The 12,807-nt window shown below is 45.7% G+C and overlaps 1 protein-coding gene across 1 annotated transcript; it reads left to right on the plus strand.

Annotated features, from left to right (window-relative positions):
* The first annotated feature begins 205 nt into the window (after positions 1-205).
* Positions 206-2,010, plus strand: LOC147214955 (C-reactive protein-like). Its single transcript, XM_086140673.1, has 3 exons — positions 206-305; positions 399-468; positions 563-2,010. The coding sequence occupies exons 1-3, from the start codon at positions 222-224 to the stop codon at positions 1,171-1,173; spliced, it is 765 nt and encodes a 254-aa protein (XP_085996799.1). The 5' UTR covers positions 206-221; the 3' UTR covers positions 1,174-2,010.
* The last annotated feature ends 10,797 nt before the right edge of the window (positions 2,011-12,807 follow it).

A 12,807-nucleotide genomic window follows, 5' to 3' on the forward strand; every position in this document is an offset into this window, starting at 1 on the left:
CTTGCAGAGAAGAAAAATATACGTATTAAGTACTAAAAAAGTGGATTAAAGTTGTCTAAAAAAATGGAGGGATGACTCATAGCATTAAAACAACTCACAACACACACATAGATGGTGTATGTGTATGTATGTGTGTGTGTGTGTGTGTGTGTGTGTGTGTGTGTGTGTGTGTCAGAACAATGTTGCCAACCCCTCACACACCAGTCCTATTGTCAGAGCTGATGCGGAGGCCGGTGCCAGGAGCGGAGAGGACCGAACACCAGCGACTGAACGCGACAGAAGCGCCGCGACGCAACATCACGATGGTGAGACGAGCTCTTCCCCCTCAAACTTTGCCGACGTTCACCTTTTTTTCTGTTTTCGTCGCGTCACCGTGTTTGTCCCGTGTGTGTTTTCAGGGAGGAAACAACATTGCGGTTCTCCTCGGCATCCTGGCTTTGTCTCAGACGGTCTTCTCAACCACGCAAGGTAGAAGAACATTTCCACTGCAGAAAAACTCAACAGCGTTCTAATTAAATTCTCCGGTTGTGATCTTTTTTTTTTTTTTTTAATTTTCTCCAAGTGGGTCTCAGCAACAAAGTCCTCATCTTTCCCTACGAGACCGATTTCAGCTACGTGGCCCTCATCCCCGAGAAGGAGATGGCGCTGAAAGCCTTCACGCTCTGCATGCGCGTGGCCACCGAGCTGCCGGAGGAACGCCAGATCATCCTGTTCGCCTACCGCACTCCCGACTACGACGAGCTCAACGTCTGGCGCGAGAAAGACGGGCGCGTCTCCTTCTACATGAGCGGAGACGGCGCCTTCTTCCACCTGCCGCCCCTCACCACCTTCCGCACCAGCCTCTGTCTGACCTGGGAGTCTCTCACCGGCCTCGCCGCCTTCTGGGTGGAGGGGAAGCGCAGCACCTACCAGGTCTACAAGCCCGGACACACCATCCGCCCCAAAGGCACCGTCCTCCTGGGGCAGGACCCGGATAAACACCTGGGGGGGCTGGAGGCCGTGCAGAGCTTCGTGGGGGAGCTCACCGATCTGAACATGTGGGACTCGGTGCTCTCCAGGAGCACCATCCAGGCCTGGCACTACGGACGCAAGGTCCCCAAAGGCAACGTCTTCCGCTGGGCCACCATCAAGCACCAGCTGAACGGGAACGTGATGGTGGTGGATGACGACTGACTGGACGCGGCGTCACCTGCAGGGAAGGAGGAGGTCCTGGCAGTGGGTGTCAGACTGTTACTCGTAGCTTTCTTTGTTTGTCTTAGACTGGGTTCTGTTTTATGTTGAACCCCTCTGTTGACGTGGCTCAGCTTTGCATATTTGCTGTATGTTTAACGCCGTTCTGCGTCTTCTATCGACGTGTCACGGCACTACGGCGTTACTTTGGCGCGGAAATGGAAGTTCATCTCGGTGGATCTCCGTCGCCTCCATGTAAAGATCCCGAAAGGAGCTCCCCGAACGCTCGTCCATGTAACCGATTCTTATAATCGCACTAACAGACAGGATTTTTCTCACTAAATGATCTCCGGGTGGGAAGAAGGTTGTTCCAGATGCTTCCAGGCGGTGGCGCTCTGCACCAGTTCACGTGAGAGACACCCGCAACACAGAGCTCTCTCTTTTTACTCTTCTTGTTTTAAAGAATAAGACCGAGAAACTCAAAGATCAATTTCCAAGCTGAGATGTAATTGATAAATCTTGAATAATTTTCATTTAAAAATGAGAACTAGGTCATCTGTAATTGCAGAGATTGAATACCAATCTTACAAATATTGAATGCTGTGGTCTCGCCATTGATTTGAACCCAAATGGAAGGAATTGATTATCTCTATAACAGACCCAACAGTTTAGCATCACTCACACTGCAATTATCACGTTGTAAAGCCGTTGCGGTGAAGTTGCCCTCGGTTACTGCGCTCACTCATGAATTTTCCATCTTCCAACTGATGTAAGAATGCTTTTGGGTTTGAAATGCATAACTAATCACGTTTGTTATTAAAGAAATACTTCTTCTTTGAACTGCGGCTGCTTCCCGTCTGTAACGCTAACCGTCATCCTGCAGACGCAGCTCCAGAGGTGCGCTGGCTGAATGTGTCCTGTCACACTCTATCAAGGAGAAACCTGAAAAATGCATTTTTAGAGAGGTTTTAGCTCTCCCCGTCTCCACACTGCACACCTTTCCTTTGTGCAATCCTGCATTAATCCTGATTTTTGGGGTGACATTCTCCAATTCTTGAATCGAGCACTGGATTCCTCTAGATCAGATCTCCACTCCTCATCTGGCCGCATATTATTGTAATATTATTTTTTGCATTTGTGTAATAACACCGTCTCATTTTAGCTATTTAGCAGTAATTATAATATAAATATAGAGTAAGTATTCTGGATGGTAATGTATTTAATAAACTCCAAATTCATTCTTGTTGGATGAGCTTCATATATAAGATAGGATCCAACACTGGATCATTATCCTTCAATTAATGTCATTAATAAGGTGGTAATGAAATAGGGCTTATCATTTCCAGATTAAGTCTGAACTTGTTTCCCATTCTGTTCTGATTTATTAGCCTTTTTTTAGTTTTAATTAAACAGTAGCTTTTTTCTTTACACTTAATTTAGATCCTATTTAAGGCGAATAATTACGACCGCATAACAAAAGCCCAGAAGGCGCTGCACATCAACATCGCGACTCATTTAAGACGGTATCCAAGAAACATTTTCTTTTGTTTTTCTATATTTAAAGGCTAGGGGGAACAGTGTGCAGTATAATCCTAAAAATACAAATTATTAAAAAAGTATAAATGACCCAGGAGCCCTTATACAAGTAAATGCAAACATTATAATGCTCTATGCATTAAATTATTTTATTTTATTCTCCTTGTGGCACTAATGGTAAATGGGGGGAAGCATTGTTTATAAGTAAGGCACTGCTAAACCAGTTAACTCACAATGTACGGTCACCGGTGATGGTGGTGGTGACCAACAGCAGGAATAATACAATTAATAATATACAATGTAATTAATAATAATTATTATAACAACACCAATTATTATCAATATTATTATTCTTACTACTGCTACTACTGCTGGCACTACAAAACCAGCATCAATCACAATAATAATAAAAGTAATAATGTTATATGTATTTGTAACATCAGTCAGGTTGTCATGGAAAAACAGCTTTTAAAGACCTTGCCATTTTTCATTATTTTGTTTCCCTCGGTCATGCTTCTCAAAAGTATTTAGAATATTACACGGGCAAATAATCATTACAGTATATTGTGTGAATTATGATTTGATGCACAGTAATTTATTTAAGATGCAATTTATTATATATAATAATAATAATCTTGAAAAGCGTCTTTGAGTACCATGAAAAGCACTATACAAATCTTATACAAATCCTATACAAATCTTATCTATTATTATTATTATTATTATTATTAATCATAACAACAACAACAGCAGCAACAACACTAATAATAATAATAATAATAATAATAATAATAATAATAATAATAATAATAATATTGATAATAATAATAATAATAATAATAATAATAATAATAATAATAATAATAATAATAAGTGAATGCTCTCTACAAGGCCTTATTACAGTTGCAGTCCTGGTTAATAAAGCTTCAACAAGTGCTTCATATTGATGACCAGACAGGCTGTGTTAAGATCTCCACACGCTTCTAGAAAAGGTAAATAACCCTGAAAGAATGGAAATAATTCCAAACACAATCTCTGTCCTAATCTGGTCTATTTGTGTCTCCGGGATTCCTCAGCAAACCGCAGCTAGGAGACCAGAATGGGATGAATGTGTCGGGCGACACTTGCAGAAATGGAGTCATATGGAGCTGCTTCACCCACAGAGACCCTTCAGAATAAGCTCAAGGTCAGATCTTCTCCATCCAAGTGTAACACAGTAACCCTAAGTTGCGGCGCGCCGTCTCCGTTGGTCTCCATGGCTCCGTGCACTCATTATCCCTGCCCGCGCCAGCCGTCGTGACCTCCTTGCAGAGACAAGGGAGAAGTTTCCGGCGCGCGTCCCAGGCTCCCTCGAGGGCGGGAAAGTGCTGAATTCCGAGTGTATGTTTATTCCGACCGAATCAGCCGTCGGCTTTCTCGCAGCGGCTAAATAAGGAGAAGGCAGGGCCAACGAGTTCTGACTGCGGGTCAGCAGCCAAATGTTCCACCTTCTTGGATGTTGCAATGCATCAATCGCAGTGCCCACTCACTGTGTGGTAACACCTTTGTGGACCATCTGCCCAGGCCTGGCTTCTTAGCATGCACGCACACACACACACACACACAGGGAGGTCTCTCTGCAAAGTCTTATTCCTCATACACGCACGTGAAAACATTTCTTTTAAAGTTTTCGTCCATTTTTAAAGCCGAGCGGACGGCGATCGTCTTCAGCGAGAATAAGAAATCGCTTTCTTTATCTTTAATATTGCGAGAAACCAAAAGTAAGCGGGTGATAAATGCAGAATATGCGGAGGTCTAATTATCCCTTCCGTGGCGCACGTTGCATGCATTATCCAGCTGAGCAAACAGTTGCAGGGCTCTTTGTCCCGCTCGCGGACGGGGCCGTCGGTTCGGGCCTGCGAGATCTGCATATTGGCCCCCGGTGCTTTAAGCTCGGCAAAGGTGGTGCCGCCGACCGCACGCGTGCGGAGCTGGTGAAATATTTTCCACGCGAGAGGAGATAGACGGCAAAACCGGAGCGAGGGGGAGACAGAAGGAGGGCCGTTCTGGATTCCTTCGAGCAACTCCAAATAGATTTCCAGGCAAAACATATTTGCATACGCGAGACGGTGCTACGAGCTATCCGAGTGAGCGCTGGCGTGTGTGCAGTGAACAGATGGATGATTTTTTTTTAGAGCTTTCTTGCAGAAATTTCAGCCCATTAAGTCGGGATCTTGGGCAACGTTCGGCCTGGTTTTTGTTCACGGCGCCGACGGAGAGCCGTCAGGATCAAGCTGCTCGCGTTAATCCGAGTCAGCGCGCCGCGCAAAATAGATCCGGTTCACCAGCAGAGTGACGGATAACTCAAATGCACCACGTGAAGATGCTTCACTATCTGTAATCTGCGTGTAGCGGACATATGGGGCAATACCACGCCATCTGATGGCTGACCTATATGGCAAATACCTCTCGATATTAGGACAATTAGGTCACGGAGAGGAGGCACGGCGCTTCCGCCTCGCAGCAAGAAGGTCCTCGGTTCAATTCTACCGGCGGGGAGCCTCCCTGTGTGCTTCACCGGGGTTTATCGAAGACAAGAAATCCGTCTGGACGTGCGAATGGCCGGGAAATGCGATGGATAAAGCACTACATTTCTGCACGGCTGATATTTTTGATAAATTACCATACATTAAATCATAATTCACACAATATACTGTGATGATTATTTGCCCGTGTAATATGATAAAAACTTGTGAGAAGCATTACCAAGTGAAACAAAATAATGAAAAATGGCAACGTCTTTAAAAGCTGCTATTACCATGACAACCTGACTGATGTTACAAATACATATAACATTATCACTATTATTGTTATTGTGATTGATGCTGGTTTTGTAGTACCAGCAGTAGTAGCAGTAGTAAGAATAATGATATTGATAATAATTTGTGTTGTTATTATAATTATTATTAATTATATAGTATATTATTAATTATATTGTTCCTGCTGTTGGTTACCACCACCAGTGACTGTATATTGTGGGTTAACTGGTTTAGCAGTGCCTTACGTATAAACAATGCTTCTCCCCATTTACCATTAGTGCCACAACGAGAATAAAATAAAAGAATTTAATGCATGGAGCATTAAAATGTTTTTTAATGTTTTATAATGATACGCTGTGGATAACGCACTACATTTCTGCACGGCGGATATTTTGATATTACCTACCTGAGACTATCAGACTTTTTAAATTCCTCTTCCTTCAGCTGCAGGGAATCTTCAAATCTTTGCACTTAAGACCTTAAAACACTTTATAGCCTTGACTTTGACACTTTATAGTTTTATTTGTATTTCTTATTCTCCCCCCCTATTTTTTTTTTTTACTGTTTATACAATGTCCTACTATTATTTATTATTGTTACGTTTTACTTGAAACTCTGGCACAACAATTTCCTTCGGGACAAATAAAGATGTTCTTCTTCTTATTATTCTTATATTGCAGGCGCAACCAATTGTGCGTCAGTGAAAAACAGCGACAAGCTCGAATTCCACTATAAATCTGACCTAAAGGCGGTTCAGAGACGCCGCCGATGCCTTTTTGCATTCGCAGACACTCATAGTTTCCATTAAACAGCTCTCCGGTGCGACCTTTTTAGATAATCCTTATTGCAAGTGAAAAAAAAAAAACAACAATTGAAAAGAGGATTAGCAAAACTCACAAATGTGATTTTTGTAAAAACTGCCCGATGGAGAGCGGGAGCTGAGTCTTCGGGATCGTGTCCCCGCTCTGCCCTCGGAGGCGATGCGGGCCCGGCGCCGCGGACGCTTCTTCCTCCCCCTCTGGGCTGCATGAAAAATTCACCAGGACTTCCCATTAGAGTCACTCCGAATCAGCGAGGCGGCGTCAACAACCGACACACACCTTACTCTTATCACCTGACACTTAGCAACACCGCAGTTGTGTTTATGAAGCAATAAATCACAGCAGTCTCTTATATCTCTACCCTGCAGGTCAAGTCAAGTATGTACTGTATCTACTGTACTCACACACACACACACACACACACACACACACACAATCAGTAGCAGTCCTGTATTGTTAAAAACAGACGGACGATACCCTTTTCAGCGCCGGCTTTTCACACCGACGACGCGAGGCCTGACCTTTTCCGTGTGTGAGCGGTGCGAGCAGCTGGCTTCGCCCGGCGCGGCTCCTCCGGGCAGGACGGCCGCCGCCGCCGCCGCCGTGGCGTCAGGGAGCGCCGGCGCACCTGACAAGACAATGGCCGGGAAAACAATGGTACGACATCACATGGAGCGGCCAAATGATTTTGTTTACCACCTTGACGGAAACGTAAAGGGACATTTTGCTGTTCGCCGTGTTTGCCGTGGCTTTCCTGCGCACACACACACTTCCCGCTTGCGATTTCTCCATTTTTACAGCCCTTTCCTTCACGGAAAAGGCCACTTGTGACTTGTTAGCATTATTTTTTTATCGTCATCCAATTCTTTATCGTGTATATTCACCAAATCTGGTTGTGTGCTCACACACACTCTTCTCTGGTCTATCTATTCTCCTGTTCTGGATGAGATGCATCATGGAGCGGTTTTTTGGAGCAAACATCCTGGTCATTTCAAGCTCCTCCAGCCTCCCTCCGCTCTCCTCCACCCTGCTTCGGAGCGCGGGCCTCTGCGGTTGTGGCTTTTAGCGGCGCTTCCCTCGCCGTCGCCTCTGGGCTGGACCCCCTCCCATGAACATATGAGCCGTGCCACAGCAAGACGGTCCAGAGCCCCCTGATTAAATATTACAGCCCTCTAAATGGATGGAGATTAGCCTCTGTGGGAATGTTAGCGCTTAATTTACCCCCCGGCCAGATGTATATGTGTGTGTACCGAGGAATGCGCACGAGCGGACGGATGTGAAAACAGCGGGGGGGGGGAGGGGGTGTTTACTCTCGGATCGACGGAGGGGTCGCTTCGGGATGCGGGTCGCAGTGGTCCGGGTTTCACACGGTGGATGTTCTGCAGGAAGTCATGGCTGATACCGGCGTCCAGTGACGTGCAGGGAGGTGACTTTAAAAATACTGCATGTACACAGAATTCAACAAAGTAGCATAAATTCACCAACTGGCTGCTTGCACTTTATCTACTGGTTCTGTTTTACATCCCTTATCGGCATTCTTTACACACACATACTCTAAGTAAGGACATATTTGCCCAAAGTAGTTTAATTTAAATGTTGGACTGTATGCGTGGTCTTAACTCTCTATGACTTTGGTGTGAAAGTCCTCTTTAACTTCTTTAAGTTTTAAAATTCTCTCTGTCGCAATAAAGATTATTGCCAAGGAGGAAAACTGCCGTCGGTCGGTCCGATTCCGCCTGTATGCTATAAATGTAACGCTCTCATCTTCGATTTCTGCAAGACTCGGGAGCTGATAATCGATTTCAGGAGGAGGAAATCGAATATTCAATCTCTACATCGGTGGAAACGTAGCGGAGATGGTCCCAGACTTCAGGTTCCACACCAGAAGGATTTTTAGGAAACAACCTCACCAAGGAGTTGCGAAGTCTTTTCCTCTCTGCACTGTGGAGTCGAGTCGGAGCTGTGGAATCTCACCGTGGGTCGCCAGCTGCACAGACAGAGGACCATAAACATCACCCAAAAAAAAAAGGATCGGTCAACCCGGCCCGTCACCTGAGGACATGGAGAAGACATGCTGCATCCTCAGAGATCCATCCACACCTGGACGCACCTGCTCCAACCACTGCCATCAGGGAGGAGGTTTTGGACAATCAAGACAAAAACAAACAGATTGAAAAACAGTTTTTACCCCAGATTGGTCATGACATTAAATTAAATTAAATTAAATTAAATTCAACACAACCCTGAACACTTGAACCTCACATACAGTACGCTGCAATAAACCTTTTTTTTCCTTTTTTCACTTTTTTACTTTTTTTTTTAACTTTTTTTCCGTCTACATATTTATCTATTTATTCTTCTAAGTATTTATGATATATTTTTAAATATTTTTGTTCATATTTTTCCTGCCTGCTGCTGTTGTTATTGCTATTGTATTGTTGTTCCCTGTCCTGCTTTTTAAAGTTGTTTGTGTCTGTTTTTGGACCCTGGAACTGCTGTCTCTAAATTTCATTGCACTCCGTGTGATGACAATAAAAGTCTTGAATCCTTGAATCTGTTTGGCATCGGCCTTCCATTATTCATCGCTTCCATTTTTTATTGAAAGACCAGTTTTGACAGGTTTTTCAACTGAAACAAATAATCTTCCATCTTTGCAATCAGGGTAAAACAGTAGAAGATTCAAGATTTAAAGTGTTTATTGTCACGTGCACAGTGTAGAAACTCGTTTCCCAGTACATTAAAATTCAGTTGCTTCTGGATATGAATTGATGAGAAATACTGATAGTAAACATTTCGATAAAAATGGAGTAAAGAGCTAAAAAAAAGGAGGATGAGTGTCCGCGGTTTAGGAGTCCCAAAACTAGCGTTTTACCCACAATTTGTTTTGTCTATAACATGTGAAGAAGAACAATAGTAGAACTCACGCCCCCTTCAGTGAGGCAGAGGTACTGCCTGCCTCCCCTCCTGCTTTTTCATTGCATTTTAGTCAAATGACAAAAACCCTTGCTGCTGCTATTTTTTTATTCTGTTGTCCATTTTTATCCTCGTTGTTTTTAATTTTGCTGTCTATTCTTTGTGTATGTATATTGCTATCTTTGAATTGTCTCATTATTTATATTTGGACTCATATTTATTTATATCATCATTGTTGCGCTATGGTGTGACAAAAGAATTTTCTCTATGGGGATCAATAAAGTATTATCTTAAGTGTGTACTAACATTACATTGGGGATGTACACAGGGATGAGTTGCACGTGCTCAATGTGAGTAAAAAGAAATGATTTACTCAACCCAGTTTGTGAGGGATCGTGCATCCATGAGCTGAGTCAGCTCGTCGTGTTTCTCCACTGTATCCGAACAGGAAAATACACAAATTCAGCGATATTGACAATTAAAATCATTGGAATGATTGGAATCATACAATAATAACATTTCTATCACAGATCAGTGGACAAATAGCTGCAAATGTATTTTTTATATTTTTTTTAAAAGGGATATTTGGACTTCAAGAAAAGATTCAAAGAGATGTTTTTCAGCAAAATGCATCAAAAGTATTTTGAGTGCAAGCATTCATCCATTACCTAAAGCAGCGACCCTCAACCTTTTTTGTACCTGGGACCAGTTTTATGCATGAAAATGTTTCCGCGGACCGGTTGGAGGTCGTTTCTTCTCAAAAAAAGCTCTCCGGAGACTCTTATTTCTGCGCTAGCTGGTGGTAGCTGATGAGTGAAATGGCGTGACGGGAAGGCGAAAACGGAAACAGACGTTTTTCAAAATAAAATCCGGAAGATCTATAATTTGTACCGAGAAATATTTTCTTTTTGGCCGGTGCTGGTCTGCAGCACTTATCCTGCAGGGTTGCAGGAGGGTTGGAATCCATCCCAGCTCTCCCCGGATCGATCGCTACGGTGATTTTATGATGTTATGTAAATGCAAGAGTTGATGAGTAGAAACTGGGTTACACGAAGACATGAATGTATGTATATATATGGTTTTGAGATGATTATTTGGCAGAGTGGTGACTTCTGAATCACGACTACGGGTACTTTGGATTTTCGGTTATTGAATTGGATATTTGGAATTGGAATTGATTCGGTTATTGACTTTGGATAAAAGCGTCTGCTAAATAACTGTAATGTAAAATGGAATGGAATGGTTATGCTAGCAGGGGTGTTGTTTGTTTTGGGGACTTAACTCATCCAGGTGATCCCTAAAAGTTGCTCTTTTGCCACCACGAGAAGAATCGGACAAGAATTCAAAGCGACCTGGACGAGGGAGAAGCTCCACGGACAACGAAACATGTATTGCATTCATGCGCGTTGCTTTTCTGTTATCGTCGGTTCGGCCCTCCGGCGCCGTTCAGGTTTCTCACTGTAATAATTCATCGCTGTAAATAAACTGTATTATTGACCGAACCGAAGCTGCGGTCTGACAGTAGAAGGAAATCTCCTTTGCAAAAAGGCTGATATAAAAGTTATGCTCCAGTGTTATTACCATTAAGGATTTAAAATTCCCTGCAAAAACTTTTCCTCACATGACGTCCCGCAGAGGGACAAACCTCCGGTGTCGTGTCGGGACGGAGATTCGGGCTTTAATTAGAATGATCTATAATTTGCAAGTTGCTTCGTCCGGATGGACTGGATTCTGCAAGCGGTTAGCAGACGGGAACGTGCAAATCGGATCGTTTTATTTCGGCCGTATGAGTATCTGCCGGATGCTGCTCCCGGGTCAGATACGTGGGCGTTGGTGTTTGGTGTCGTCTTCCAGAACGGGGGAACCTGCGAGCCCACGGATTTTAAGAAGGGATTCCCACGTATGGAACGAACGCCTGTCATTTTAATTTGAGGCCGTTTCCCCGTGTTCCGCGACGCCGTCTCTGCGTCGCCTCTGAATTATTGATGGTTTGGTTTTGTAGCTCGCCGCATTCAAAATGCTTTTAAGGATGTGAGTGCGTGTTTTGAGGTCTTTGCATGAAAACCATGAGCTTTATTATTTATAAACCCACGTAGCCTTTACGGGAACGTCGTCGTCGGCGTTTTAAACCGTTTGCTCCGTCTGTTCACCTTTGGTGGAACGTCGCGGCGGCGTTTGTCCAAACACGTGTTCCTCCCGCTTCTCACGCGCATCCGACGCATCACCGGCAGGCCTTAATTCTCCGTTCATTTCCCCCTCATGACTGACAAAGCCATCCATCACACACACACCGCATATGTGTTCAGCAGCCGCACACAACAACTGCAACATCAACACGCCACATCTGCGCCGGCACATAGAAAAACCACCTCTCACACACACACACACACACACACACCCTATGCCACTGGGCAGGGACTAGCCTGAAAGATTGAAAGCAATTAAAACTATCATCTGCAGTGGCTCTGGGCTGGCCCGTGGCTGCGAGGGGGGAGCTGCCACTGCGCATCAGCCTCTCAGTCTCCACAACGCGCAGTGACATGAGAGGGAGAGTCACAGTCCTCTCCCGAACACGCCGCCGCCGTAAACTTGCACGCGCGTGCGCTCGCGCCGGCGCTCCGTCGCACCGACGCCCGATCCCGTCTCCTCCCGAGCCTTTCCAGGGAATTCAGAGGCGTCCGCGTCGGCCTGATGAGCCGAGCTGTCGTCTTGAAACTAATGGGAGTATGTGTCGCGGGGCGCACGTGGGCCCGGTGACGGCTCGGCCTCCGGAGGTGAAGCGACGCGAGCGGGGAGGAAAAGTTTAGTTTACAAAGTGATGACACGGGAAGGCCGCGCGGGCCGCCTCCAGTGGATTCCTGACGAAAAAGTCTGTTCGACGCGGCGGCCGACGCGACCGTCACATGTCGTTAAGCGCGGGCGCCGCGACTCCGAACTGTTCGGGACAAACTTAGACTAGTTTACCTGAGTTCAGATCCCCGGCTGTCTGGCTCTGTCTGGACGCTCCTTTAACAAGTCTCCTCAGGACAAGCGCGCCGCCATTATCAGCTACCGTTCCCCCGCGCGCCTCCCTCCCCGCGATCGGCTCCCGACCTGTCACTCTCACTTAGCGTCGACATTAGCACCGGTGGTTTCCTCATCCTGGTTCTCTTCAGCCGTCCCTGCCTCGATCTCCCCTCGGCGCGTTTGAATACATATCTCCGATATTCAGCCCCTACTTAATTTGACAGGCCCCTGTTTTGTCAGTCTGACAGGCCCGTAGCAAGACACTAATAGGCCACGGAGACCACCAGCAAAGGCACCAGCCAGGGAGGCCCCCGCGGTGCCAGTCCCCATCACCCTCCACGTCTCTCGGGGCGACGCGGGCAGCGGAGAGGGTCAGGGGTTGGGCCGGCCGGCCGGGCGGCAGGGCTGTCACGCCGGGCCCCGGCGGACCGGACCGGGCCTCGGCGGTGACACCCGTCACGCTAAAACACACACACGTGCGTGGAGTAGAATAAAAAAGAGCAGCCAGTGGGGGTGTCTTGGGATGCGATGACTGCGCCCGCCAGTCACAGCCATCGCTGCGG

Source organism: Fistularia commersonii, chromosome 33 (genome assembly GCF_037954325.1).
Source record: "Fistularia commersonii isolate RoL2024-O1a breed Wild chromosome 33, RoL_Fcom_v1.0, whole genome shotgun sequence".
Taxonomy (NCBI): Eukaryota; Metazoa; Chordata; class Actinopteri; order Syngnathiformes; family Fistulariidae; genus Fistularia; species Fistularia commersonii.